The 25,049-nt window shown below is 42.8% G+C and overlaps 2 protein-coding genes across 4 annotated transcripts; one reads left to right on the top strand and one right to left on the bottom strand.

Annotated features, from left to right (window-relative positions):
* Window positions 1-454: 454 nt before the first annotated feature.
* Window positions 455-8,536, bottom strand: LOC137891590 (neuronal acetylcholine receptor subunit alpha-7-like). Of its 2 annotated transcripts, XM_068736282.1 has the most exons (10): window positions 8,316-8,536; window positions 6,795-6,934; window positions 6,266-6,310; window positions 5,747-5,856; window positions 5,585-5,664; window positions 5,159-5,326; window positions 4,633-4,827; window positions 4,089-4,175; window positions 3,834-3,943; window positions 455-3,003 (listed from the first exon to the last, which is right to left on the bottom strand). In XM_068736282.1, exons 1-10 carry the CDS (start codon window positions 8,365-8,367, stop codon window positions 2,134-2,136), a joined length of 1,857 nt encoding a protein of 618 aa, XP_068592383.1. In that variant the 5' UTR covers window positions 8,368-8,536; the 3' UTR covers window positions 455-2,133. The 2 variants fall into 2 exon arrangements, with proteins under 2 accessions (XP_068592383.1, XP_068592384.1); XM_068736283.1 differs by lacking the exon at window positions 8,316-8,536 and having other exon boundaries at window positions 5,747-5,853; window positions 6,266-6,824.
* A 1,469-nt stretch (window positions 8,537-10,005) lies between these two features.
* Window positions 10,006-24,459, top strand: adar (adenosine deaminase RNA specific). Of its 2 annotated transcripts, none has more exons than XM_068735739.1 (16): window positions 10,006-10,099; window positions 13,435-15,194; window positions 15,540-15,865; window positions 16,149-16,347; window positions 16,609-16,811; window positions 17,198-17,333; window positions 17,560-17,798; window positions 18,051-18,207; window positions 18,665-18,833; window positions 19,090-19,183; window positions 19,301-19,417; window positions 19,532-19,659; window positions 19,799-19,981; window positions 20,113-20,225; window positions 20,560-20,687; window positions 21,687-24,459. In XM_068735739.1, exons 2-16 carry the CDS (start codon window positions 13,557-13,559, stop codon window positions 22,009-22,011), a joined length of 4,155 nt encoding a protein of 1,384 aa, XP_068591840.1. In that variant the 5' UTR covers window positions 10,006-10,099; window positions 13,435-13,556; the 3' UTR covers window positions 22,012-24,459. The 2 variants fall into 2 exon arrangements, with proteins under 2 accessions (XP_068591840.1, XP_068591841.1); XM_068735740.1 differs by lacking the exon at window positions 10,006-10,099 and adding an exon at window positions 11,878-12,135.
* The last annotated feature ends 590 nt before the right edge of the window (window positions 24,460-25,049 follow it).

The following is a 25,049-nucleotide window of genomic DNA, read 5'->3' as shown; positions in this document are numbered from 1 at the left end:
AGCATCCCAGAGGAGGAGGAGGGGATTCACTCCTCTCCTCCCCTCTCTTCTCCCTCTCCCATTAATGAGCAATCAGTTAAAAACTTTATCGGCTCCTGTTGGCTTTCTCAGCACTTTTTGTTCCCTCCCTTCTTTGTTTCTCTCGATCATGCAACCACCATGTTCTTTTTCTTTTCCTACTCTTTCTTTTTGCATGCTCTCCATCTCTGTGCCCCTGCATAGCCCTCCCTTCCATCTTGCTTTCCGTCTTTCTTCCTTTTTGCTCTCTTTATTGCTGCGCTTCATTACCTCCATCTTGAGTCTCCTCTCTCTGGCTCTTTTTCCTCTCACACCCCCTCTCCCTTACTCACCCTGTCCTCTGTTTCTGTGTCCTTTTTAAAACTCAATCGAAGGGACGAGAACCAGAGAATAGAACATTTGATGCATGTCTGGAGAGTACAAAACACAAGGCTGTTTATTTCACAATGTTTACAGGTCGGTTTGTCACAACTCATTGGCATTCAAAGTGTCCAACACTCCTGCAAATGTGTGGCGCGATTTACATTCAGGGTACAGCCAGGGTCATAGAGATTATATTTTTCTGCATACACGAAAGTGTGAGTGAGTGGATGAGAGACGGTTTGCTGCTGTGGTGTGTGTGTGTGTGTGTGTGTGTGTGTGTGTGTGTGTGTGTGTGTGTGTGTGTGTTGCACAGAAGGAAAATATTGTTCCACATTATGCATAAAACCAGAGCTTTGAAATATTTGCTCTAGCTGTGACAGTCAAAGTGTATCCCATATTTGGAAACGAGACAGAGTTCTTTAAAAACCCTTCTCATCTGAGAACAGTTTCATTTTATAGAAAGTGAATAACAAATCCATTTTGAAAGATATGGAGACAGAATCGTTGGGGTGTCTTAAAATGATGTTTGGATGCATGGCTTAGATTGCACTTTCTCCCTTGTGATGTTACTGTATATGTTGTAGTATTGTCTGTTCTTCTGTTATTGTGTCTGTTTACACTCACTTTCTTGTGCTGCTGCATATCTTGACCAGGAGTCCCTTGAAAAAGAGATTTTTTTTTTAATCCCAATGGGACCTATGTTGGTTAAATACAGGTTAAACAAAAAGAAAGTAAAAAAAAAAAGAACTCTATGGCGGTCTCAGGATATTACGTTTTTTACTTCATTTTTAAGCACTTCAGTGTACTATCTAACATGATTGTTAAAGTTGCTGCAGAATGAATCACCAATGCCATCATCACATTACATGGATGATGTTCAGGCTATATTATTGTGATAAAAGAGTGTTGGAATAACCACTGATCACAATGACTTCAGGCATCATATTGAAAGGGAAACCTTGGGAAAACCTTTAATGAAATAGAAAAAACAATTCTAAAACAAACTCATAAAAAAAATAAAATCCTGTAAAGAAACCTATTACTGGTAACAAACTGTGTGTACCGCTGTATAAATAGTATTTGGGAAAGCGTGTAACAAAACAGCACACAGAGACTATGGTCTGTATTGTCAGGAAATGCAGGTTTACATGCAACACATCAGTGTCCAGTTTGATGAGCATCTTCATGTAGCATCCAAAGACGGCAGTACAAATACTTTATAACAAATTTGGTAAAGTCATGCTTCCCAGTTATCACATAAATTCTAGGACGATTTTCTTTTAGCATCCTCATTCACAAAACTCTTCATTTCTTATTTCACTGTTTTAAATAATATAAAATTAAAGGTACAAATCCACAAACGGTGATCCGTATTCCAATTAAGCATTTACTGCTTTGTTGAAGGTTTCAGTTGATAGTCCAACAGTTAAAAGTAAAACTCACCAAAACTATCAATGCATGAGAAAATTCTTTGACTGTTTTGGGCAGGTGGGAAAACAAAACACATCAATCAAACTTTCCTAGAAACCATTGCAAAGAGGATGTGTGAACAGAAAATGCGAGCATCATCAGGTATATTGTATCGTGAAAAATTGCGCACGCAAAAAAATAGCATCATAACATCTCTGCATCACAGTCCACTCCAGCTTACTGAATAGGAAATATCTGCTGTTGTATGTCCCAGTGTCATTAGCAGCCATTGTGCTTCCAACAAATCCTTAACATCTCCCACTCTCTCATGTTTTTGGTCCGTCAGAGGAAGTCTTTTGACAGAGCCTCTCCAAAGTTGGGTGCAGCCATGAGAATAGCGATGGTACAGATGATGTTGAAAACGCTGAATCCCACAAGGCACAGGCGGTCGATGACAGCTGCAGCAAACTGCCACTGCTCTGCCAAACTGAGCTGCCGGTCCTGCTCCTTAACGCGTTCGACTAAAAACTGCACCTCCATCAGAAGAGCCTGCAGCTGGTTGTCTACTGCCACAGATCGGATCACACCACTGTGGGTATGTATAGCAGCTGATCTCCCTGCTACAACCCCAGCCTCTAGGCCGCAGGGTCCAGAGGATGTGGTTAATGGATCAGGGTCCAGGGACAGTGGAGTTTCCTGTGGGTAACGGTTGTGGTGATGGATAGGTGTATCTCCAGCTGGTCCTCCTCCTCCTGCCTCTGCTCCCTCTCCTTCCCCTCCACCTACTCCACCGCTGAACCTCCCATGACTTGTGGCTCTGCACCTCTGAACTGGCTCCAGCTCCGCAGTGGTCTGGAAGGTTTGGAAGCCCATGTAAAGCAGATGGCCGTTGGGCTGTGGATGTGGATTGGGGCTGGGATCTCTGTGGATGGGATTAGGGAGGATAACAGCCTGAGAGTTGGGCCGGTGGGGCAGTGGGTGTGACAGAGGGTGGTTGAGCTGAGCCAGGCTGGCCTGCAGGGAGTTGAGGCTCTGGGGGAGGTTGGAGGGCACTGGCGTGGGGATGGTGGTGGTGGTGGTGGTGGTGGTAGGAGAGGACAGGGTCTTGCTCTGAGAGTCTACTTGGCAGCTGGAAAGAAGCGGCTCCACTCCCTCTCCTGGACGCTTCATCCGCAGAAACCAAGGAACCCACTGCAGCAGAACCAAGTGCACCTGACACACAAGGACACAAACACTGATAAGAAGTAAACTCTTAAATGTTTCTTTATGGTCTCATTGGCCTTCAACACATTGCTGATAAGGGTTAACCATATCTAGTGTTCTTATCATGCTACATTGAACCTCTAGTTTTTAATCTTGATATAACATTTTTCACCATCTTAATTACGAATCATCACATTACCAAGCTTGTGTAGTCTTGTAAGGAATATTGTTAAGATTTGACTTTGGTTAAAAGCCTGTGTGAATCTCATACAAGGCTTTATTTCATAGCATTATTATGCAGTGAGCGTTTCACCTGCCTTGATCAAATATATTTAGACAGGCTATAAAACTCAGCCGCAGGCTTTTAACCAGAACTAAGAGATAGGATACTGTTACATCTGTTTTTGCTTGTCAACACTGGATGTCTATTCATTTTAGAATAGATTCAAAACTTTTACTGTCAAACACTGCACAACCAGGCACTCTGCATTACTGAATTTAATGGTCTTCACATAATCTGCGGCCTCTTGGCTATCCAAGAGCCAAATATAAAGACCAGGGGTGATCAAGCTTTTTCCCAAGACTCTGAAACGATCTGCCAAAGAAGATCTGCTGAGCTGAATGTGTGCCCTCTTTTAAATCACTTCTCAAATCACACTTTTATTTTCATTAATTTAGCTCCCGCTTATTTCATCAATTTGATCCAGTTGGTTAGGGGTTTTTTGCATTTCATTGTACTATTTTGGTTTGCTTTTTTGTTGTAGAGTATTTTCAATATGCTTTTTGATATTGTTCTCCATGGATAAAGTTTATTATTGTATTATAATTATTACACTCACCCAACGTGGCATGTGTCCACTATTGGGGTTGTGGTGATGGAACTGAAGGACGATGACTGTGGCCACTACTGACATCCCGACAATCACCATGGTGCTGACAAAGTACTGACCTGAGACAGACAGGAGGGAGGCACATTTCACTCATTAGGGTGCTGACAATCTGTATGCTGTGAACGATGTCAATTCCCCCTTCCAAAAAAAACACCAACACTCACAGACAGATACACACATGGCCATATGCAATAATAAACTGACCTATCAGGGGCACAGAATCTGAAGTGGGGGGCATAATCTCTGCAACCATCAGCATGAAGACAGTCAGAGAAAGAAGAACCGTGATGCCTGGTGGCAGAAACAGGACACCAGGGATTAGTGGGATGCAAAAAAAAGAAGAAGAGAGAATCCTCAAGAGAAGAAAGTAAGTGAGTGCGCTTAGTGGGACAGTATATTTGGTATGGTGCATTAGACTTCTCTCCACAGCAGTTGGTTTGTCTGACAACCCTCGGAAAACTCATTTGATTTCTCAAATTCCCTCTGGCTTTGTCTCTGTCTTTTCTCTGCCTCTACTTCTCTCCGTCACAGCCCTCCTAACACACTACAAAAGCTCTGCTTAGCTGATTGAAAGTTTTCCAGTAACGTTGACAGAGAGATTGTAAGAGAAACACTAGAAGAGTGAAATAATTTTATCTTACAGCAGTCACACATCTGGTTTTATGTATCTCATATATTTTCAACCGTTCTTATTATAACATCACCCCTCACCCCTGTTCTTCTCCACCCTCCTCTTATTATTCCTCACCCAGGCTGATCTTCTCCCCCGAGTTGGCGGGGAGCAGGAACACCACCAGAGTCATGGAGGAGAGGAGCACAACGGGGATGAGGAGGTTGAGAGCGTAAAACAAGGTCCTCCTCCGTAAGGTCACCACAAAGGTGACATCGAAGTAGGGCTCTGGACAGCAGTCATAGAAAACTTCGTGACGACCTCCAGGGACCTCTGAAGTGGAAGAGAAAAGGCGCAGGTGCAGCAAAGACGGCATTATAATACACCAGTGAGGGTGTGAAATGAGAAGCATATCAAAAAGATCGGACATAGGACCAGCATCATAAAAAGATGTTATTGAACACAACTGAAGTATAGTGTTGAGGGAAAGATGACGTTATCTGCAGGGTGGATCTGTTGTTTATACATTACTGATTTGTTTTGTTGTATTTTCATGAAATGAAATGTTCATAAGGCAACTTCTTCTAAAAGAAGTTGGCAGTAATGTAAGCTCTGTTACTAAGCAACACTGTTTGTGTTCCAGGGCCTCAGCAGCCTGTCTTACCCACTAGGTCCCACTCTCCATTGGTCATGTATCCTGACACATCTGCCTCCTTCATTTGGAGGTCTAGCAGCCAGCCATCAAATGTCCAGGAGCCAAACTTCAGTTCACAGCGCTGGATGTCAAATGGAAACCATCGCACATCCACAGCACATGTGCTGACAAATATTCCTTTAAAAAAAGCAGGGAAAATAGTTTAAAGGGAAAGGGAAGTTGATATCAAAGTCAAGTTAATTCATCTCAAGATGTTACTTAAAAAAACATGTTTTTTGTTGCAGTAATTTGGAAGTAAGTGAAGAAGAAAATGTTAGATTGCAGTAAATATTTGTAGGATTAATTTGCCGCAGCATGAGTAATACTGTAAGTGTGCAGAATGACTGAAGACGTAGTTTGGTTTTGAAGACAAGATGCTGATTAATAAGAACTTACCTGGAGGCAGATACTCACAGAAGCCACTGGAGTTAACCAGTACGTTAGTCTTAAAGGTGGCATCAAACTTATCATGAGCACTGGAGGATAGTAACACAGGGGTGAGATATTTAGAGCTCAGCCGCAGCACTGGGGGGGTGTATGCTTATACTCCACACGTACCTGTTGTAAAGCAATATGTCAGGTGTCCAGACCTGGTCAGAAGTGAACCGGAGGTTCTTAACTCCAGGATACTCTGACTGGTTCCACTGGAGGTAGTGGTCATACCACTGCTGGGAGACACAAGCACAACACTGGTTTTACATATTAACATAATAAACATGACGACATGCACACATATACATGGGCACACATTCTGAATTTCCATATTGTTATTTTTTTCACAAAACATATCCTAGAAAAGGGATCCCTCCTCTGCTGCTTTTCCTGCTCTTCTTTTTGGGATATTTTGGGAAGTTTTTTCTTACAATTCAAATCAAGGGTTGAAAGACAGAAGCTGCACAGATTGTAAAGTGTGATTTGTTATTTTGGACTCTAAAAATAAGATTGACTTGACAGACACAAATAGCCTGGTGAATTCTCATGATATTCACAAAAAGGCCATGCGAGTGATCTGAGGCATACACAAGGCTTTTCACTACACAGATCAATATCACAGTTAATGTTATTCATAACACTCACCATCTGCAGCCAGGCATTCGTGGTGAGGATCTGGTTCTTTTCATCCTTGCATAACACAAAACAACACAACAACTTTGACATTTATGCCAATAATGGTAATTTGAATTGAATTGAATTAAGAGAGAGATCCCTCTGTAATGTGATTCCAGTTATGATGTAGGACAAAATCCACAGTCCTCGTTCTGTGTAAAAATGCATTCTAAATTCAACTAAAGCTAATATAATCTGATAAATCAAGTGGGTATCTTCAGTCTTTCTAGCATGATATACCCTCTTTGTATTATTATCCCCCTGCTGCAGCCCAACAAGGAAATGCTGTCCATGGAAACACATGATAAGATTACTTCAAGTTTGGGAGATTTGATTTGACTGATTCAGACTGAGGAAACGTCGTATGAGCTTTAGCTGAACTTTTGAATGCACTTTTACATGGGAATTACATTAGGAGGAGATACACAGTATTGTTTCTTGTTTGAATGTATTGCATCAGTGTATGTGCATGTTTATGATACATGTGTGCCATGCATACCACATCCATGACCTGCATCAGAGTAAAGGAGAACTGAACAGTGAGACTCTGTGAGTCGTTGGCCACCGGCCTCTCCATGGGGTTGTAGTCCCGCAGCAGCTCCCTGAGCAGAAACCGCTGGTGAGGACCCTGCACTGATACTGAATGAGGCAGAGGGAGGGAGTTCAATGGATGGGATGGAAAAATGGGAAAGTTGCATCACAAAAGAAGAGCAAGAGAAAAAGGGACTGTTACAAAGAGAAAGCTGTGCCAGCGAAGACAAGAAAGCACCGAAGAGAGAGCAATAACAGTAAAATGGTTTTATTACGATGATCGATGGATAGTTTGAGGAAAAGTGGTGTAGAAAGTGAAAGCCAGGGGAACGAAAGAGAAGGAGAAACAAACTAACAGAGGGAGAATAGAGATGCTCCAGTAGAGGTAAAACAGAGGGTGGGCTTTTAGGGGTAAAGGAAAAGGTAATGTTTTAGAGATGTAGCACAGAGGTATATACAGCACAGTGGATTACACGGGACAAGACAGCTTGAAAATGTATGGGAAAAAAATGAGAAAAGAAGGCAGGAGACCAGAGAGAAATAATCCTTTTCCTGCTAATCAATTACATATCTGATTGATCACCAGCAGACAGTCACAGTCTTTCCAACCGCTGTAAAAATTGTCAGTTTCATTTCATGCAGGAAATAGTGAGGCCATTAAACACTGACACACACCTGACAGACACACACATAGCACTCAGAACGATGAGAGCCGACAACTGCCTCTCTCTTCGCCCTATAACTCCGCCAAAGCCCTCAATTCACTTTTTAATTCATTCTCCACAAGGCAATCACTTTGATGTGGAGGGAGCTATCATTGGTGTGTATAAGAGGAACATTGAATGAATAAAAAAAAAACTAATTTACACTTTAAATAGCCTGTTCTGCAGGCAAATAGCACATAAAACTTCAGTAGCAGTGCTAAATAGTCTTAGATAAATGGACTTACTGCATGGTGTCAAATTTATATTCATTTTTACTCTACCTTAATTAATATCAATATGACTCTACAGATATGCCTATAATTCATATTAATAGTACCGACTGTCAAGTATATTAACCACTAGCTGCCTCATAAACCCCCTCTCTTTCTTTCAACATATCTATCTATCTATCTATCTATCTATCTATCTATCTATCTATCTATCTATCTATTTATCTATCTAGCTATCATCCATCCATTACAGTATTGTCTTACCTATAGCAAAAAAAAATGCACAGCTCAGCTCTGCAATTTGCAGTAAAGATGATTGCATTTCATACTGCTGCTTGCTCATTACAAAAAAAATGAATCCATTTCTTTCTGTCTGCCTACACACCAACAGACTCTCTCCCGGTGTCGAAATAAGCTGCGGAGTGCACAGTTATTAGGAACAGAGTGCTGGCTTGCACAAGACGTGAGAAGAGCATACAGTATATACAGCACATGCAGAAAACACACACTTGTTCGAGCACAGTATCACTCAGAGCACCAATGAAAGTCACTCACCCCGGAGCAGAGTAGCGAGTATCAACAGCCAGAGAGCCACAGCCTGCCACATACTGCATTCCTCGGGTTAAACAAAGAAAGAGTGGAAGAGGGAGAAATAGCGAGAGAAGATGAGGGAGGAAGGAAAAGGGGAGAGTGAGATAGAGAGCGGGGTCTGGAGAGGAAGAAGGATTGTCGAGAACAAATGGAGAGAGTGCGATACGGGTAGAGAAGGGAGAGGGAGGGGAAGAGGGAGCAAGAGATGCAGAGTGTGTGAGAGATGCAGTGAAACGAATACTCCTCTGAAGAGGGAGATGTTGCTGTCAGAGTCAGTCAGATACTGAGATCTGTGCACACCAAGATCACCCTTCTGCTCATTAATTCTTGCAGACTTTCTGATATGTGCTTATCTGTCATCACATCAGTCATCCTCTGTTATTTTACCATGGACTTACTCACTGTAGTGGTGCTGTTAAGAATCTCAAGGAGGAAACTGCATTTTTGAGAGACTATGGATCCAATTCATGGGATTATATTGCAGCAGTGATGAAGGTTTCTTCAAAGTTTGGGAGGAAAATGAATGGAGCAAAAATATTATTGTCTGTGTAAACACGTGGCAAGGAAACATCATTCATTTTTAAATCAGTCAAACAACAATTTTTAGTTACTCTATTACAGTCATTTTCTAATCTTCATCAGCCAGCAATAATCAAAAGCTGCTTTGCTTTTTTTCTGTGACTGACCTGACATCAGTACATTCACAGTGTCATGGTGACACCCACTGGATATGTTGACAAAGTGCAACATGTATTTTGCCAAATAGAATCTGTGATCTCCTAAAAGCTCTCAATATTATAAACACATTCATTGTAAGTTCAAAGCTCTACAAACATCCCTTGACTTTTACCAAAGAGGACGGTTGAGGAAGACACCTACATAGTCAGAATTTAACTGAATAGACCCCGTCTCGCTCTCTGGTTTTATTATGGGCTGATATAATTAAAGCCTATTTCTCCTCCCTTTTGATACATATGGCATGCCACAAATTTAAGATCAGGTGACTGCCAAGCGTTTTCCACCATGCCCTGGGTTTTGCAGTTGGTGGAGAGCAACTGGGGCCTTCAGACTTTATCTTGAGGTTATCGTTGCCCACATGTGCAAATTGGAATCAAGTTATTTTAACCAAAACCACGATCTTTTCCTAAAACTAACCAAGTAGGTTTGTTGCCTGAACCGGAGGCTACAAGATAGAGAATACATGGGGACCCCCTCATTGTATGTCCTTTGGAATAATTTGGAATAATGTTTTTTTCACTTCTTGTTGAAGTTGTATTATTACACATGAGTAGATTATTCAAAATTATTAAAATTATTCCACTGAATCTGAAAAACCCGGACCCCACTCTGAGAATCACTGGCCTAAGCCGAAGGAAATAAAGTCAAACTTCACTCATGTGCTGATCAAGTCAGGCTATACAGAGAAGGGAACCTTGGTTGAGCAACATAAATGTGTAATTTTGGTGGCAATACATTGTTGAAAGCTGAAAACTTTTTCTCATAATAGTACACAACTCTAAAATGTTACAGCAAAGCATGCCAAGGACACAGCTGAAAAATAGTCGAACCTTGCCGGTGTAGATGCGTCATCCACAAGCGACGCGTGACTTTGTGTCGGTCGCAATCAATAATCATCACTTTTTTCGCGCACCAGTTCTTTGATTGTTTGTCCATTGTATCACCGTACCACCGCATTAAAATATTGCACACCAACAAGAGCTCACTGAGGCGAAACACTGCGAGTTCAGGTAATCCATTACAGCCATTGGGAGTTATTTCAATTGTTTCAATGGCTTTGGTGAAGTGTGGTTTGTATGCTTTTTCGTTAGCAGGCAATGTGCAGCGGGCGATAGTTTGAAATGGTGCAGTGCCAGTGCGGTGCACTGCTACTAGTCATGAGCTAGCAGGCTAGCTAACGTTAGCTGGAGGAGGAACGACGCTCAGTTAGCTGCTGCTAGCACCGTTACCATGGCTCTACCGTAACACACTGCGAGAGTTACATGTCCGAGCACGTGTGTCGTGTTGGTTTTAAAAGTCAGCAACACGTCCAACCTGTAGCTGCTCGAGCTAACACTTAATGCTCCTTCTGAAAAAATACGTCAAATAAAAGCGAGGGATAACAGCCGTTATCCTAAGTGATTAACGTTAGCCCTCCTACAATAGTCCCTTTTGAAATGTGTAACAGAGTGTATCCATCTCTTCTCACTCACATAAACCCACTGATGGATGTATTCAGAGGGTCACATTGCTAGATCTGACTTGCATGAGGAATGGTTGATTTTTACTTTTCTATTGTAGTAAAAGCTGTGCCCGGAGTTTAAGCTAAGCAGTCTGGTGTATTTTTGTTCATTCATGAGCTTCACGTTTTCAGAATCGTGTGCATAGTTCAATGGAGAACTGGAAGACGTCATGTTTTGTTTTCCTAGTGTCTAATACTGCGATTAGATAACTATTACAACACTTGCATCCCCATTGAGTTACCTCATAGTGACTTTACCTCAGAATAGGTTCTCACGTGTTTTCTGTTTCTGTTTGTAGAGGAACTTAGACACCCTGTCATACTGATATCCTGGCACAGTTTATGTCGACCATATTAAGTTAAGAGTGATGCACACATGTGAAACTCTGTGTATACTGTTTTTATATAGCCTAAATAGTTTTTTGCGATGTTCACTGTGCCATGTATCCAGTACAGTGTTTGATTAATTTGTAGTGGAAATGGAACACATTTGATTTAATATAAATGAACTCGTGCATTATTAATATGCTAATAAACATGCTGACATTCGGAGCATTTACTGAATCATAAATGGGGTGAAATCACTCACACTGATGGTTAAGTTTGGCTTTGATGTAGACATATGTTTTGTGTGAGTGTACGCCTCCCTGCTGCACTGCTGTGTAGGCTAAGCTTAGGTTAAGTGTTACTAGATCCATGTGTGGAAATGGGCTATATTCTTCTTTTAAGTCCAACATGAGTCTGAGCTGCACTTGTTTGTCACAATCCAGTAACAAGATCTCAACGTTTCACTGTAATATTTGTATCTCCCGAAATCTACTACGTTACTATCTCCACCTCTCTCCTCCGTTTTATTTTTAATGTGATCTGAGTATGTGATGTCTGTGTCCTTTCTGCCACAGTGTGTGCTGTATACAGCATGCAGTCATGTCCTTGTAGCTCCACAGTGACACAGGCACAGTGATTGTTGTTGTTGTTGTTGAGGTGGACCACAGAGCCACATGACTTTTCTATCCTTAACACAATCTTCTGTCCATCTTTGTGTCAGTGCATTAGTCATGTCTGCCCTCGTTGGTCCGTCTGCTTGTCACGTGACCAACAATGGAAACCTAACTCGTCGTCAGAAATGAAATCGAAACTTAACTCGTGTCTGCTGGCCTCTTGTTTCCCTTTCCTTTACACGGTTCATGTGGTGGGTTTACCCCCAACTTTCGTTGTGCAATAGGCAGCAACGTGTTTTCAAGGACTTGCACACAGCATTTATAAGCGAGCGACATCACTGGTGTTTCCAAAGTGGATCTACAGAAAGGACCGCGCTCGTTCAAAGCGGAAGACGCTGCGCGTTACAAAACATTTTTTAGAAACAATGTTTACATCTTTTTCTAACCTACAACCGATTCCCTGCTTACTTCACGTGTTTACTCTATGATTCATGTTTTGGAAGTTGCTGTTGTTTTTGCTGGGTCTCGGTTTGAATCATCTGATCACTGGGAGCTTTACAACTTCCCACTTTTTCACCGTTCACTTTGATTTGAGATACTCAAGGTGAGAACCGCAATACTTTGTGGGCTCACTGGGCCTTGTGGTTCCAGTAAATGTGGTATGTTGCATGCACATGTGAAGATACGTGGAGCCCTACCACGGTTCCCTTCTGTACTGCTATGTGGACAGAGGTCTCGGTGTTGGAGGAAGCGGTAACTTTGGACATCAGACATGTGCATTGGTGGTATTTCGCTGCATCTTGACATGAAGTGTGCAAAAGATTCATCCGTTATCCGGCCCGTGCTTCTTCTCCTCAGGCTCACAACAGTTGAGGAGCACAATAGACACAGTGGATTCTGAAAAACAGAGTTGTTATTTTGGCTGTCAACTGTTGCCTTGCATCAGGGTCACGATGAGTCAGCTCCAGCCCCATCTGGCCCCTGGGCTTGCCGGCCCCGTCGGTCCCCATTACTGTGATGAACCAGCACTGTAGTGTTCTCTATTAATGTAGTGGTGTTCAGGCTTGCTCAGCTCAATGTGACAGACCAGCGATGCTGACTGGACCAGGGGCTTTGAAACCTGACTCAGTTATTGGGTGTCTCCTTGTTGTCCGCCTCACTGTTATAGACATTATTGAGTGTTGTCAGTTATGACACTTGAGGCTGAATCAATGTTTGTTGTACCAAAGAGGGATAATGAAATTCTACTCATTACTTTTTTTAATGTGTGTTTTTGGAGGAAGATATAAACCTAGCTCTTCAAAACCTCCTTTTATAGTCGGGATGTCAGCTGGCAACTGCATAGTTTTCTGTCCACAGTGTGTCACCGACAGGCAGCCCATAACGTTCTTCTGTCCTTGGTAGTGTCCTTTTTGTCTGCATCAGTGTCTCACTTTTCCTGTCCGCTATGGATCCAGATACAGCAATAATTTGTAAGGCCCAAAATAAAACAGAATAGTCACAAGAAGTTCTGAATTATTAATCACCATCCTTTTACCCTGGGATTAAGTTTCAGTGTGACTGGGAGAAACAATATGTCACCCTGCAGTATTCTTGTAGACTGGCGAGGGTGCAATCTGAAGAAGGCACGTTGGAGTTTATCTACCCAGCTATTTCATTGTCTACTCTATATTTTATTCTGCATTTCACGGAGGCAAGAATTTAGGGTCACATCTTTGAGGCTAGTATAGATTCACTGAGTTATCAAGGACACTTGAGCAGGTTGGAGATTTGCCAGCAGTCGCCCAAACTTGTGTTATTGGCTGAAACAACAGTTTGTCTTGCCCTTCAATCCATTTTACTCGATTAGATTATCTTACTGTTGTTTATTTCTGTTTAACATTGTTCTTTGTTTGTATTTCAGGAGTTATGCTGTGATTGGCCTGCCTTTCCATCAGGCTCTGCTGTTTGTGCCAGAGGACGTACACTTATCAAGGAAGCTACACACCAAGCTGCACGGCCCCCTTCACGCTCAACCCCTGCGCTATGAGCAGAGGTAGAGGAGGGCCTCTCAGAGAACACTACCACAGGCATCCGCCACCTGACTCCCAGGCCAACGAGAATTACTCCAGGCCTGGCCCATCCTCACCCTTCCCTAGAGCTGGCCCACAGCAGAGCCCATATTCCAGTTACCACAACAGCCCTGTCCGTCCTGTAGTGCCCATACAGCCACCCCCAGCTCCTTCTCTCACCCCCTCCGCTCCACCCATACCGAAGCACGGTAAAGCAGACCCTAAACCAGAGGCGCTTAACAGCTCATATAATCAGAATCACGGTCCCAATCCTGCTCCCAATTCCTTTCAGTACCAACAGGCAGAGTTCCTCAGAGGGCACAGCTCTGAGGCGCCACAGTTCAGAGCCAGTCATCGCGGAGGGGGAGGAGTCCCAGACAGGCGTCCTAGTTCCTCATTCCAGCCCCAGTCAGGCTACGGTAGATATTCATCATACCCCAACAACAGCCCAAGGGGTAGATGGGGGCATAGTCAGGACCAGACTTTTGGATACCAAGTAGGCCCACGCGGCACCACAGGCCCTCGACACCTAAATCAAAACCAGTTTCATGGTACAAACCACAACCCATACTCCAACAAACAGTGGAGCGTCCCAACAGACTCTGTGTGTGAAGATTTTCAGACGTTGTCCCTCCATCGAGACAGGCCCAACAGAGGACGAGAGCGGTTTGACACACAGTCTGCCTCCAGCAGTGCGGCAAATTCACGCTCTACTAAAGTGGACATCACTCTCACTTCTGACATCCGGGAACAGCTTCACAGGGCTTTGGCTGCTTTGAAGCCAAGTGAGGGTATTTCTGCAAAATTGTTAGCCAAAAAACTGCATCTTCCCAAAAAGATAGTCAACAAGGGTCTTTACTCGTTGGAGCGCGCACAGAAAGCCTCCAAGCAAGGACTCCTCCCCCCCGAGTGGAGTCTTTGCAGAGAACCTCTCAGAGGTGAGGAAGATCAAAACTATAAAGTACAAACTCCACCTTCCCGTCTGTGTGTCAGCTCAGGACACCCTCCAGAACCCGAAGCCAAGGTTGAGCTAAAAACAGAAACAGCAGAAAACAGGGAACAAAGCAAAGAAGAGTACTCTGACACAGAGTCCAGTTATTCTTGCTGCTCTTCTTCAGAGTCATCTGACTCTGAAGAGTCCCAGTCACCAGCAAAAGGTCAGCACCAGGAGAAACAACATCTCGTCACTACCAGCTCACCTGATCCGGCACTTCCCACAATGGCAGAACAGAAGGAGCTAGTTCTGCAGTACCTGCTGGCTTCAAGGGAGGCAACTGCTCTTGTCATAGCCAAAAATCTGGGTCTTAGGGGTACCAAGCAGGTCAACCCCACCCTCTACTCGCTGGAGAAGCAAGGTGAAGTCGTTAAGAATAGTGTAGCTAACCCGCCCACCTGGCAGCTCTCCACCCACCGCAGAGAGAGAATGGAAAGGAGCCTTAAAGCCTCAAAGAGCTCCCGTGCTGAGGGGCATCAGATGTTGGAGGGACCCGGTAGAGATCAGAAAAGAGGAGAGTCTGTCTTTCTGTCGTCGTCACCATTACCACCAATACCAGGCCTCGAACCACTGCCACTCCCAGAGGGTTGGATGCCAGAGCAAAGTCATAGTGAGGCTGTAAGTACAATGTCTGTGCTTTTTATTTTGTATTTATTAAATGTTCACATGAATGTGAAATTGTATCAAAACATAACTTGAAATAGTAAAATGGAATCTATTTGACCTAGATAGTTCAACTTAAATGTCTGTCAAGAATTTCAAGGTAATCCAAAATATTTTCCACAGATTATACAGCACAGCCTCTACAACAATGTTAGGAATAGTATACATTTTAGGAAATGCACTTAATGCTACTTTATGCAACCACTGCTTGAAGAGTTTATTTTTACTAGATTTGTTACCAGAGTTAGACTTCTACCCTGATTTCACTAACCCGTTACCTCTGCTTTTCCCTTTTTTAAGTCCCAATCATCATTCCAGCACCCCTCCATTACCTCATGTAAAGAGGAAGAGACCAACGAAGGACAGTGGGCTACTGACGACATCCCAGAATTCCTCAACGCCATTCGCAGAGAGACAGACGCTGGGAAACTAGCAGCAGAGAAGGCCAACTCTGTGGGAACTGTAGCTGTGTCGCTGGCTGCTCCGCCTCCCCAGAACCTGTGGGCCAAATTACAGGAGGTGAGGCTGAAGAACCCCGTCAGTGGCCTCATGGAGTATGCCCAGTATCTGGGCCAGAACTGTGAGTTCCTGCTCCTCGACCAGTCAGGACCCTCTCACGACCCACGGTTAGTCAATTAATCTGTGTAATGTGATAGTGTGTGTGCATAATTTTTTGCTCTTCCAGCCACACGTTTCTTACCTTCTGTGGAGTACCTGGTGACAAAGCTGTCGATTCAAAGTCTGAGAAATAAATCTTCCGTCGTAATGAAGACGTATGATGCTGCCAATTAGGAAAGAAAATGACATTGCTTGCGACACAGTAGTCTTGGAAAATTGTAGTGGCTCAATTAATCATGTATTGGCAGATCAATGTACCTCATCTGTATTTATTTTCTCTCCCTGTGTCAGATTTCGTATGCAGGTGATGCTCAACGGAAGACTGTTTCCTATCGCAGAAGCTTCCAGTAAGAAGGTTGCAAAAAAGGATGCCGCTGCCGCCACCCTGCGCATTCTCATCGGAGAGATTCAGGCAGGGCCGAGTACAGGAGACGAGGGAAATACTGCTGTCAGTGCGGACCAAGTGATTGATGTACTCCCAGACACCAGTGTAAGTTTTTGTTTGAATGTGCTCAAATAAGCCACCATCATCCACCTGAAGACAGACAAATCTTGCGTTAAACATCTGAGATTGGTCAGGCACGTAATTCATGATTATTTTTCAGCCCTGATAAAACATTTACATACATCAGCTTTTTTTTTTTTTTTTTTCTTTTTTTTTTTTTTTTTCTTTTTTTTTTTTTTTTTTACTCCAACCATCAAAAAGTACAGCCATAATTGAAATATATTTGTTGTCTCCACTGGCCACTAGGGGCAAGCTGAAGGCGCAGCGGGGATTTTTGGGACTGGTAGTGTGGAAGGAATGGGTACAGAGGAAGGACCCCGCCAGCCGCTGTCCCGCTCCCTGCCTGGTGGGAAGAATCCGGTGTCTGTCCTGATGGAGTACAGCCAGCGCAGTGGGAATCCCATCGAATTCATCATCACCGGGCAGGCAGGCCCACCACATGACCCAAGGTACTGCCCCCCCCCTTCAGGGAAGCAGTTGATGGGCTATTTCTGTTTAATCTGTACTCGGTACTGTGGTCAGTTGGCAAAGACACAAAGCCATCTCTGTCTCATCACTCTTTACCACTCTTTGTTTATTATCCTTCAGGCAGCCGGCTGGTAGATCCAATAAAAACTTTTGTGTTCCTCGAGTCACTTTATAAAAATGCTGCATGCATCTGTCTTGATCACTGTTACGCCACAGGCTCTACTCTGTTTCGTCTTCTCATTTATCTAAGGTGAAAAGTCAGGCATGTGTGATATAATTTATGATCTCAGATGAAAAGCCCAAAAAAAGAATCTCTCTCCCTTTCTCTCCTCCAACCATTCTTAAACCGTCTCTGCCCTGTGTTCAGGTTCATGTACAGGGTGAAGGTTGGAGAGAGCTTGTTTGCAGAGGCCTCAGCTCCAAGCAAGAAGGCAGCCCGCCAGCTAGCAGCAGAGGAGGCCGTCAAAGAATTAATGGCTGACGGGAGACTGCAGCTCAACAAGGTGAGAAAGAGAAAATGAGAAGCAAATAATAACTTGAGTTGTTCATTTGGGACAAAAGGGAAGGGCTTTGCATATCCCCAAAATGACTGGAATGACTTAAAAAAAAAAAACACCAGATCACTCAGGCTGAAAGAAATGATTGTCGCCTCTGTCACTCGGTTCTGCTCTGTTTGCTCCATACTTTTCACATCACTCTTTTTCTCCCACTCCCTTCTCTCTCTTCCAGCCTCAGTTGCCCCTGGGCTCTTCCAGTGATAGTGATGGCACTAGTTCTGGGACTACATGTCCCTCTTTGCCACCTCTGACTGCAGATGAGTTGCGAGCAGCACACGAGGCAGGGGTTGGAGATCTCATTAACCACTTGAACAATAACGCCGTGTCGGGTCTTCTAGAGTACGCTAGAGCCCGGGGCTTTGCCGCTGAGATCAGACTAGTGGGCCAGACTGGACCACCACATGAGCCTAAGTATGTGTGACCTGAATGAATGTGCAAAAAAACCACACAATTAACACATAAACACTGGATAAAAATAACCTCTTACTGTCCTGGAAAATAATGTTTTTTGTTTACCTGAGAAAAAAATTATATGTATAATAATTTAAAGTTTTGGAACATTAATGAAGGCCTTTCTCTGGATCTCTGTTGTTCTAGGAAAACTTGAATGGATATTTGTGTTACTTTGATTATCCGATTACCTTTCTCTTTGCCCCTGCTCAGGTTCACCTACCAGGCCAAGCTGGGCGGACGCTGGTTCCCTCCAGTGTGTGCGTCCAACAAGAAGCAGGGCAAACAGGAAGCAGCAGATGCTGCTCTACGGGTTCTGATTGGAGAGGCTGAGAGAGCAGCCCGCACTGGGGAGCTCATCCCAGCTGAGGTACGGACTTTTCAGTGGTTCACATTCTCTATCTTGAAACATGAGCCTTCTCTGGCTCAACATGGGAAGAAAGCAGGGCATAATGGACTTACAGTCAACACCTGCATGTAATTATAACCCCCGCACTTGAGAAAATTACTGACAAAATATCAACATATGCACACTTAAAGTAAACTACACCCAGAGACTCCACACATTTGTTGTTTCACAGTCAGTAAATCGGTTCGCCTCACTGGAAGGCCGAAGCTCTGTAGGAAGTGGTGAATTTGTATCGATGGCATAAAACATAACGCATTCTAAGATATGTTTGAAAAAGCTTAAATGATTTACTATGATAGTATGACAGATGTATCCCTAGATTGCACAGTCAAATACATTTCAGACCTACAGAATATTAAATAATCCTCATTTCCTTTCTATTTTGCCTGTCCTGTCCTGTATACATTCCTTTCTCTAGCTTCCAGTGAGTGGCAGCACTTTGCATGACCAGATAGCAATGTTGAGTCACCAGCGTTTCAACGCCCTGACCACACGTATCCAGCACAGCCTTCTGGGACGCAAGATCCTGGCCACCGTCGTCATGAGGAGGGGGGAGGGCCTGGGGACTGTTGTCAGCCTGGGAACTGGTATATACATTAACTAAGCATATAAGCAAAGGGAGTTGGTAATAACGGGGTGTATAAGCAATTGTGTTGCAATGTACAAATTACTTTTTCACTGCATTTTTCCATGATGTGAGTACGTTTTATAAATTTCTGTAATCAGAGGCATGCACTTTCAGAAAGCTAAAACAACTAGGTCACTGCAGAACCAAGAGGTGTTGCATTGTTGTGAACTTTGACATCGAATGTGTCTCTCTTGTTTTGTTGTTTTCCCTGTCAGGAAATCGCTGTGTTAAAGGGGAGGAGCTGAGCCTTAAAGGGGACACTGTTAATGATTGCCATGCTGAAATCATCTCCAGAAGGGGATTTGTTCGGTAGAAACAGATCTTGCTTTTTTTTTTTTTTATCTCACCCTATTGTGGAATATACCAGACTGTTCTCCATGACCTAGTCTGCATGATCTTATCTATAAGTCTTTCCTTTCCTCTCAGGTTTCTGTACATTGAGCTGCTCAAGCACTACGATGGCGCAGACGACAGTATATTTGAGGCAGCGGAGGATAACAAACTGCGAATCAAATCTGACATCACCTTTCACCTCTACATCAGGTAGATGCTCTCCTGTCATGTCCACCACTCGGATGCATCAATGTGGTCTCCTTCCTCTTTTAGACTCTGTGTCATATTAATACCGTATGTCTTGTCTTTCTCTGTTATCCAAAGCACGGCACCTTGTGGGGATGGTGCTCTGTTTGACAAGTCGTGCAGTGAGGCAGGGGATGAAGTCGAGGGCCATCAGCCTCTGTTTGAGAATGCTAAGCAGGGAAAGCTCCGCACCAAAGTGGAGAATGGTGAGAGATGAAATGGACGCACATATGTCTTTACAAAAATATATATATATATTTGTGCAGTGCATGGAAGCTAATTCCGTAGGTCTGTAGGCAAACACCTGTGACCTTTTGTCTGTCTGTGTGTTGGTGCTTGTGCCAGGCGAGGGCACCATCCCAGTGGAGTCGAGTGCCATTGTGCCCACGTGGGACGGCATCCAGCACGGTGAGAGGCTGCGGACCATGAGCTGCAGCGATAAGATCCTGCGCTGGAACGTGTTGGGTCTGCAGGGAGCACTGCTCACCCATTTCGTGCACCCAATCTACCTGAAGTCAATCACACTTGGTAAAACACACTATTGTTTTTGAACATATTCACGAGAGTTAACGTGAGTGAAATTGGATGAATTACCACTCTTGCATTGCGTCTCGTCTCATGTTTCTGTTCTACGTGTCTTTGTTGTTCTGATCTGCCAGGCTACCTGTACAGCCACGGTCACCTCACACGTGCTGTCTGCTGTCGGCTGGCCAGAGACGGTGAAGCGTTCACCCAAAGTCTCCCTCCTCCCTTCAAGCTAAATCACCCAGAGGTAACCTCACACGTTTTTGGCAATGTGAAAATTAATCGGGAGTATTGAGGTCATTCTCAAAAAAAATTATTAATTGAGCTGCCAACACTCCTACTTGCCCCTGCACAACTGTTACTTTATTGCTCATCTTCTTTAAATTTGGCTCATCCATCAATTAAGAAAAAACAGGTCGGTCACTCTCATATTGCCGGGCAAAATGTCTGAGAAATACAACTGATCTAATTTGACACGCTCTGTTTGGAATTGCTGACTCACACTGAAGGGCTAAATTAGATTGACCACAATATGCTCTCTCTTCCCATCCCTTCTCCCTCACCACCTGGTTGGACTGTAGGTGGGCAGGGTGAGTGTGTACGACTCCACACGGCACACAGGCAAGACCAAGGAGTCCAGTGTGAACTGGAGCTTTCCAGACCAGCACAGTGTGGAGGTGCTGGACGGGACCAAGGGCAAACTGGATGGGTGTGTAACTAATCCCAATATTGTCTATCCTGATGGCAACACACATTGTGTGTTAATAGATTTTCGATTGTTTGTAAAAGCCTGTTATTGTCCACTTAATTAATAACTTATTATTTAGTGTAGTGCTGCTCTTCACTGTTTTTTGTTTTTGTCCTTCTGGGCAAAGATTGATTTATGCAGTAGCTCAGTATGTCTCTGAAAGGCTTTCCAGAAATGTGATTTTGTTATTGTTATTGATCATCGTGACATTGATCAAACACCATAACATTGTGAAGAGACATTCTTGGAGTCCAGAAGACTTATTGTGAAGAAATCTCAATCGGTTGTTAAATTTTAATTTGTGTTATGTATGCATCGCTAAGAAATAAGATGTGGGAAACTTTGCATAAACACAAATAGTTAAACAAACAAGAGGTGAGCTTTAGATGTGCTGCTAGCCAGACTGTATTTCTTTCTCCAGTCTTTATGCTAAGCTACGTTAGCGGGCTGCTAATGGTAACTTGAGAGTGGTATCGATCTTCTCACCCAACTCTCTGCAAAGGGCGAAAAAGCACATTCCCAAAATGTCAAACTGTTCCGTAAAATTACAAAAGCAACTCTACTGATCTTGAGTATTTTTTTTTTCTCACTAAGTTACAAAGACAAGCAGATTCTGATGTTACGCAACAGGAATTTAAACACTGTATATCAAGACATGTTTTTAAAGATGAATAAGCTGTTAGAAATGTAGCAACTGAAAGAGCTCTATTTTCACTAGAATAATTTGAGTACTATAGCACACGTGTAATAATCCATCATTTTTTGGGATAAACTAAAGTGCTCAGTAAAAACTGTCTAGTAACCACAAGCTTCATTCAATTTTAATAAAATTGCCTAAAACAGTGAGCAGCAGGCTGTTAAGTAAGCTAAATAGGAAACACTGCGTGATCAGAGGAAATGTTGTCATGCCTTGTTCGATGAACACTCATACTAAACAGCCCTCCAATGTCTTTCCTCTAGGAACAAACTCAGTGTGTCCAGAGTGTCCAAGTCCAACCTGTTCTGTCTGTTCCGCTCTGTGTGCCAGCGTTCTGGCCGCGCTGACCTCCTCACACTGCCCTCCTACTCCCAGGCCAAGATGTCGTCCATGCCCTTCCAGCTAGCCAAGCAGAATTTCTTCCGAGCTCTGAGCGGCCACGGCTACGGCGCCTGGATTGGCAAGCCGCTGGAAGAGAAGAGCTTTGAGTCGGGCGAGGGAAACAGGAACAATGGCGCAAGTGTCCCTGTGGGATACGGCAGCAGTAGAAATGGCGGAGCAGTGGAGTTCAAGCAAGAGGACGCATAGAAACGGTGCAGAGTGCGCTATTAGGTGGGGCGATATGAATACGTGGGGAGAAGAAAAGCACAAGGCAAGGGCAGATTGGAAGGGTGGATGGGACAGGAAAAAGACAATCAAACCATTCGTAGGCCGCAGACAGAAGTGTATCTTCTGATGAACATGGTTAAAGGCTGCGGAGGAAGAGTAATGGAAGGAGACAGAATATCAGAGAGGAAGATGGCAAGGCCTGAAGGATGAATGGAGACAGACGGAGCTTTGGAGCGATCCAACGGGTGTACAGAATAATGTAAACTCTACATGAAAAAGGAATTAGTTTGAAGTCAGTAAGTCACCATGGTAAACACTGCTACAATGCTGGGTTGTGTTAGTTTGCAAAACAATTGTTTTTTGCTGTATACGGTTTAGACCTGTGGGTTGGTTTCAAGTTGTAATGTCAGTTTTTCTTTTGTCGTTGCAGTGTTTGGCATATCCTCCCGTTGTTTTCTCTCTGTTCTACTTGATATATAAACTGTTTCTTGCATTTTTGTGCAGTTTGGACCCTGGGTGACTTGGCCTCTTCAGACTGCGGTTGTCTAATTTTGCCATGAGAACTTAAGTGGCTGACAAGTGCTGCTAATTGACATTCGACCTAATACGACCCACCATTTTAGCAGTGTTTGTAAATGTGATTACATTAATTTGAAGTTTGAGTCCTCGGTCATGTAGTGCTTATTATTGTCTGCTCTCTATGTTCTGCTGCATTCAAACACAGGCAGCTGCTTTTAGAACAGCGAGCAGACACAATGGGACGCTCCCAGCAGGAATCTCAACCTAGATAGATGTCACAAGTAAACTAGTCTTTGCTCAGCACAGCTTTCATGTCCAAAAGAAGAACATCAATGCCAACTTTAACTCTGATCAGTGACCAACCAAACATTCACTGTCCAACATTTAAGGCTTTAGCTCCTGAAGCCTTCGATCAGGCCTCTTTCTGAGTCAAATTTAAACTTACTGTACACCCTCAGCTGTTCACGGTTACCAATAACATAGCATATGCCAGAGCGCCCCGTTGATCAATCCCATAATTTCTCTGTGCTTTTGGGCTTTTATAGAGAATTACTGATGTCAGGTCCTCCAAGAAATACAATATTTCTGTTATTGCTAGTGTATTTTTGAGTATTTCTACTTTTATCTTCACTTCTGGCAACAAAGTTCATAAGTCGCTGGCCATGCAAGCAAATCCTGTAGAGTATCAACTGTCCTGCATATCGGGGTTTTTTTTACATCTGGATACAAACAGGCTTTCAGGTTCTCTTGCATGGCCAGTTTCTGAGGACTGCTAGGTGAAAACAGTTTTGTTGTTTGAGAGTGTGTAGTCTGTTCTTGATTTGCTTATATGTAGATGGATGGTGCAATATATACATGAGGTATATACAAATACATGATCACGCAGATGTTACGGTGGGGTCCAAGAGCCTGAGTCCAATTCCAGAAACTCATAACTAACAGAAATGTAAAGTCAAACACATTTCTCAAAATGTTGCATATTGTTTTTATGAAGGAAGTGAAGGAAATTTATATTCATCTGGATTTTTTTTTTTTTTTTTTTTTTTTTTTTTTTTTTATAAATAGAATTACAGAATTCACTTTATCCAAGCGCTCTTTAAGATTACATCAGAGATGCATTGTGATAGCTTGATGTTACGATTTGTCTCAGATGTTTGTTGTGTTTGAGGTCAGGTAGCAACAGAGGGAAAGCACTCCCGATACTTCAAACTTTTTTCTGTACCTTTTGATTGTAAAAGCCATTGTTTTGATGGAAAAGGAAGGTTTTAAGCTTAAAGTAATGATACGCCTCTATAGAGTGGCACCTCTCTCTGGTCTGTGTGTAGTTATCTCTCCTACTGCAGCCCTAAAGTTAAGTTTTAATTGAGGACTTTGTTACTGTCTTCAGCAGTGATTTGTGCTATTGTTTGTCTGAGTCTAATGTCTTTATTACGGTAAAGACATTAGACTCAGACTTAAAAACAAGTTGACGGTCCTTTATCAAATTTCAGCACCCACTGCAATAGGAATTACACATGAGACCTAATATAGAAAAGCAAGTATTTTTAGTATTTGTTTGCAGTTCTTTAAAGATTACATTCATTTGATTTATACCAGTTATGTATTTGAATACAAATCTTTTTTTTATTTGTATTTGTTTAGTGGTTTTTATCATTAAAACGTAAAGGTCTTGGTAGTGGACTCTGACTTTTGGACACCCCTGTATGCTAACATAGATGTTTTCATATAAAGATGTATATATGTCTGTGTATGTATTTGTATAATTTTAATGTATATATTTTATAAATCATCTACAATTGCATTTCTATATGTTTTAATTAAACTGCAAATAAATATGCTGTTTTTTTTACAACTGAAGTTTGGAAAGTTTAAAAAAAAAAATCATTAAAAAAAGTGTATAGCAATGTTCCAGTGGAGTGATGAGTTTCTGGTATTTTATTTTTTATCAGTGTTGTACTGTATTTGTCCAAGACAAAGTTTTGAATTACATTACTGCAGAAACAATGACAGGAAAGACATTGCTAATTTTTACAACAGGGGCTCCTTTCCTCAGGGTGGCGTCTAGGTCCAGCCTGGCCTCCAAATAGCCAAAGAGCCTATTGCAATGCTCCAAAGGATCAGCAGATGGAAACATGTCCTCACCTTAGGGTAGGAGGCTGTGTGTATGTGTAGCATGTGGAGAAAGACTACATGAAATCAGCCCCAGGTGAAGCTCAAGATCAGTTCAGCACTGACATTTATTTTATATATGAAGTAGTACCTTATATTACTTCAATTAATTACATTATTTTTTCAAGCTTAAAAAAGTTTGTCCTTTTGCTTTAATTTTCAGGCGGTGTAAGTCTGAGTAGTATATTTGATTTAACTTTATTATCATTGCATGTAGCAAACAGCATCTAACCAGATGCAAACAGCATCAGAAGTGCATATAGAGACGTGTAAAGATAAACAAACAAACAATAGACCATTTGGGTAGTGATTGTAAGCAGGGATGTGAT

This window comes from Cebidichthys violaceus, unplaced genomic scaffold, assembly GCF_023349555.1.
Source record: "Cebidichthys violaceus isolate CVI_PGR_0920_01 unplaced genomic scaffold, fCebVio1.0.p SCAF_7, whole genome shotgun sequence".
Classification (NCBI taxonomy): domain Eukaryota; kingdom Metazoa; phylum Chordata; class Actinopteri; order Perciformes; family Stichaeidae; genus Cebidichthys; species Cebidichthys violaceus.
The sequence above is the reverse complement of the archived record's forward strand: the minus strand, read 5'-3'. Positions and strand labels throughout refer to the sequence as shown.